This window comes from Mandrillus leucophaeus, unplaced genomic scaffold (assembly GCF_000951045.1).
Source record: "Mandrillus leucophaeus isolate KB7577 unplaced genomic scaffold, Mleu.le_1.0 Scaffold27, whole genome shotgun sequence".
Lineage (NCBI taxonomy): Eukaryota > Metazoa > Chordata > Mammalia > Primates > Cercopithecidae > Mandrillus > Mandrillus leucophaeus.
The window spans coordinates 224,812-229,668 of record NW_012102809.1 but is presented as its reverse complement, the minus strand read 5'-3'; the positions used below and the strand labels follow the sequence as shown (position 1 = coordinate 229,668).

The following is a 4,857-nucleotide window of genomic DNA, read 5'->3' as shown; positions in this document are numbered from 1 at the left end:
CCCTGCAGACGGGCGCTGTTGCATGAAAACCTGTTTTCCCGCTGTGGCCACTGCCTCACACTCCAGGAGACACACACAGGTCTTCCTGGGACTGTGCTGGGGCCTGGCTGCTGCCTCCCGAGCGGGCCCCACAGGAGACACATCCAGGGTTCGCTGGTCTGGCCCACGAAAACACTCAGAGGCACCGAGGACAGAGCTACCTGTGCCACACCAGGCACGCACGCTGCTTCAGGATAAGCGTCGCCACACCCGAGGTGTTTCTGTTGCCTGAAACTGATCAGAGGGTCCCCTTACGCTCCTCAGGACTGCTCGGAGGCTACAAGCTCAGGAGTCAGACCTCTGGGAACCTGGCAAGGTGCCTCACCTCGCTTTGCCTCTCCTGTGGCCCCCAGCCGTTCCCTGAGCCACTGCCAGGAGCTTCCAGGCATCAGAATCTACATAAAGTCTGCCACCTACAGTCAATCAGCTCGTGAGTCCACCTGCCTTTAGATCAAGCCAAACTTACCCTTGTAGAGTTAAATTTCCCTTTTCTCCCACCAAATCAGAGACGGAAAATGTTACAAACTGACTTAAACTTCTCTTCAAGTCAGGTGATGTTCCTTCAGATTAAGAGCTAAATATGGAATCAGAGTAACTGTATTCAGTGCCGTGCAGCCGACGTACATGGCAGGGCTGGCTGCACACTCCTGTGCACACACAACTCATTCCAGGCACCAAACATGCAGTTCCCGCTCCGTGCAGGCAAAACCTAACTCTCACGTCCAAATTTCTTTCACCTCACACTGATGGCCTGTTTTTCTTTCTTGGAGACATGAATCCACCTTTTGTAGCATCTGCTTTAGCGCCTTCTGGAGGAAAACAAGAGCCTCTAAAATAAAACCAGGAGCAGGCTTCAATCGCACAGGCAGAGGGGAGCGTGGTGGCTGCCCCTTGGCTCGGGAAGAACGCATTGCACATGACCTTAAACGTGGCTAAGTTGCCCTTTATTAATAAAAACATCGAGCTTTCGGTTAATTCCACCATGGAGAACACAAACCAGAGATAAAACCCACACCAAGGGCTACCTCCCAAGCCGGGGCATTTGAGAACACACGGGCAGCGTTCACGCCACACAAGCACACTCGGCTGTCCTTGGGGGGGCGTTCACGGGAAGGAATCACGAGCGCGCAGCCATCCACACAGCAGTGCAGCAAGGCTCCCGGGGTCCTCACAGGCATCCAGGCCAGGTACAGAAACCTCCACAGCAGTAGGGACAAGGGAAAAATATTTTCTCTTGCTAAAGAATATGCTTAGTTCTCAGCATAAACATGACTACGTATATATTCAGCTTCAAATGAAAAACAAGTTTACAAATCACTACTGGATACTTAAAAATACAAATTCTACTTTGCTTTTCTTTTTGGCAGCACCAGCCTAAACTCTGCGGGTTTGCAACATTTCAGACACTTCAGGTACATTACAGTCTTCTGAGAAAGGCCCAGTACTTCAGAATTCCCGGAGCGGCTGTGAAGAAAGAACATTACTGGCAACAAATATTAAAACAACACTTCAAGAACTCCAAGAATACACTGAGAGGCTTGTAAAGATGCAAATATTTAAGCGTTCAAGCTAATATCCTAAATCATTTTTCCGTTAACATATTTGTATTTATTTTTGGCTTAGGAAAAACATGTACTTTATTGGCAAATTGTTTAGCTGTAGCTGGATGGATAGTTCTACAGCCACATGCCCCTTTCTGGGTGTACACCCAGGGCCTGCGCACGTGCGCGGAATCAGGCAACGTGTTTTCCCCGGTCCCCAGAACGCTCACCGCTGACACACCCTCCACGTGCACGGGAAAACTGTTCTTCTCATTCAGGGCTCTTTTTGGGGTGGAATTCAGAGAAACTGGGTTGCAACATCTTTTTAGGGAGAGGTCGAGTGTGTTTTTTCATCTGAGTGACTGCATGCTTACGGAATTTGGGTCGGTGTAAAGGACTAGACCACTGAATTGGGTACAGCGTCCCAGGATGCCTGCAGCCCCCAAGTACAAACTGTAGATGCTCTCGTGGCCTGAATGTGGAATTTTACCCACCAGAAAGCACTGCTGGAGCCCAAACTGGCAACTTTAAATAGCTCAATGATATCGGTACCTTCCCCTCTGGTTTCAAATGCAATCATGACCAAACATTTTCAACTGCGAGGCAAAGGTGACTTGCACACCAAAAACACCTTTCCAAAAACATTCAATGAGGTAGCTCAGGTCAATTATCAAACCCAAGTGAACACCAAGAAGCTTAATAAATGCTCAGGCATTTTAAAATGCAAATTGCTACAGTGCCTAATAAATGCTCTTTCTTCCCAGTTCTTGCAGGTGCGTGCAAACCGTGAGGAGGAACCCCTGCAACGTGAGCACAGCAAGAGGCTGGGAGTGAATGAAGCTGGCAAGGAGCAGAGAGCAGGGGCGCCCTGGTGCAGCCACCTTAGGCTAGTGCACCTGCCCACCACAGAGCTCAAGTGCAATCAGTTCCAGAGAACAAACACCAAGGAGAACTCAGGGCTCGATGGGCTGGAAAGTGGCCCTGACTCGAGGCGCTAGGGAACGCTCAGCCTGGTGCATTCGCAGTGACACTGAGGCAATCTAAGACACTTCCCTTAACTGCTGAGTTGGTATAAAGTTCTGGCCCACTGGACCAGCTCAGGGCAGTCTCTCACCCTTTCCAGGGCCCCAGAGCCACCCTCCATCTAGGGGAGTCTGGCCCTGCTGCCCCCACCACACCACCCTGGGTGGGTTCTGGGAGTGGCCACGCTTTTAGCCACTCGCCCCTGAGTTCTCACGGTCTGCCCACAAGCAGAGGCTGCTCTTTGCTGGGTAGCTTTTCAGAGGTCGAGCTCCAATGCCTTCCATGTGGAGTCCTGGACAAAAGCAAAGGTGGCCACACCAACCCAGGCAGCAATATGCATTCTGTGACTTCCAGCAGTGAGAAAGAGTTCATACACACACATTCATGTGCACATACATGTCCACAATGTACACACAGGTACACACCTAGGGTGCACATACCCTCACACAGGCACACGCATGCATCCATTCACTTACACTCACCCACACCCACGTGCACTCACACACCCACCTGCACTCACCCACACCCACGTGCACTCACCCACACCCACGTACACTCACCCACGTGCACTCACACACCCACGTGCACTCACACACACCCACGTGCACTCACACACCCACGTGCACTCACCCACACCCACGTGCACTCACACCCCCACGTGCACTCACACACCCCACGTGCACTCACACACCCACGTGCACTCACCCACACCCACGTGCACTCACCCCCACGTGCACTCACACACACCCACGTGCACTCACACCCCCACGTGCACTCACACACCCACGTGCACTCACCCACACCCACGTGCACTCACCCACGTGCACTCACCCCCACGTGCACTCACACCCACGTGCACTCACACACACACATTCATGTGCACATACACACTTTCACAACGTACACACAGGTACACACCTAGGGTGCACATACCCTCACACAGGCACACGCATGCATCCATTCACTTACACTCACCCATACCCACGTGCACAGCCACTGGGCAGCATCCCGGGGGCAGCAAGCTCAGGCAGCCAGGGTGGGGGTGGGCGGCGTGAAGGGGGCTCGAGCAGGGCTGGGCAGTGTTGCTTGGGAAGGAGCCCTGAGTGCCCCACCTCACCCTGACGATCTCCCTCTCCTGTCCCCAGCGGCCACCACCACCGCATGGCTGCCCAGCCGGGCACACTGAAGACAAGCAGTGGGAGGAAGGCAGCAGGTCCCTTGCGTTAGGTTTCCGTCGTGTAATTATCGTAGGCCAGCGGAGCCAGCGCCGGAAAACTGCTCCACCGCCTGGCGCCGGGCTGGGGCTCCACGCGCCCTTGCTCCTTATATTTACCCAGAATGTTTTTGGCTTCTTCTGCATCCTGCAAAGGGCTCTCTCCGTACTCTTCCCTCAGCCACTGCCGATACTGGAGAGGATGAAACAAACCCGACACGTCACACAGGTGCACACACAACCAGGGAAACAGACAGCCGCGGAAGTCGGAGCTCTGTGGTTGGCTAGCCAGGGTCAAGCAAGAGGAGTAACGGCTCCTTCAAGGTGCTGGCCTAGGACATGAAAATAGGCCAGACCAAGGAAATGGTACGTCACCCAAAGGGAGAGAAACAAGCTAGTGGGGGTACCAGGCACAAGGAAAACGACAAAAGGTAGGCGCCTGTGGCTTCAGCAGGTGCACAAGGGATCTGTGATGACTTCTGAGGGGGCGCAGCTGGGCGCGCTGGGAGCCGATGTCCTCCGTGGGCCTTTCAACTCCAAACGCCATGATGCTGGCTGTGTACGGAGACTGTGGGCACTGCCCAGGGGCACCGGCCTGAATCTCTGATGTCCCCTAGGAATTGCTTACCTGATGGACCTCATGCTTCTCAAACTCCTGGAGCTGTCTCTGGAAGCCCACGTTGGGGTTGGCACAGGATCTCCCAGCACGCACGGTGTGCAGGGCGTCCTCCCAGCCAAAGTCGGTGACGGTCATGATGTACGCGATCACCAGCGTCACGCTCCTGGAGACCCCGGCCAGGCTGCGGGGCCAAGAGAAGCACACGTGTGAGGGCAGTTTCAGATCCCCGGGTCCATCGTCCAATCCACGTGGAGCGGGGGATTCTGAGGACCTTGTTTAGAAAGTCTCCCTGTGCCTTGGATGATGTGTGGACAGCAAGCTCACTGCCAGGGAGCCACTCAGCGCTCAGCGCACCAGCCTCCTCTACTTCCTGGCACCAGAATCGCAGGGAGCCACTCAGCGCTCAGCGCACCAGCCTCCTC

The 4,857-nt window shown here is 54.2% G+C and overlaps 1 protein-coding gene across 1 annotated transcript in view; it reads right to left on the bottom strand.

Moving 5' to 3' along the window:
- Positions 1–961: 961 nt before the first annotated feature.
- DUSP22 (dual specificity phosphatase 22) overlaps positions 962–4,857 on the bottom strand; it is a 47,526-nt gene continuing 43,630 nt past the window's right edge. The window contains exons 5-7 of the mRNA XM_011984535.1: positions 4,445–4,616; positions 3,937–4,009; positions 962–1,503 (exon numbers count right to left, since the gene is read on the bottom strand). Of these exons, the coding sequence (XP_011839925.1) occupies positions 1,457–1,503; positions 3,937–4,009; positions 4,445–4,616 (292 nt within the window). The 3' untranslated portion in view covers positions 962–1,456. The remainder of the gene's footprint in view (positions 1,504–3,936; positions 4,010–4,444; positions 4,617–4,857) is intronic.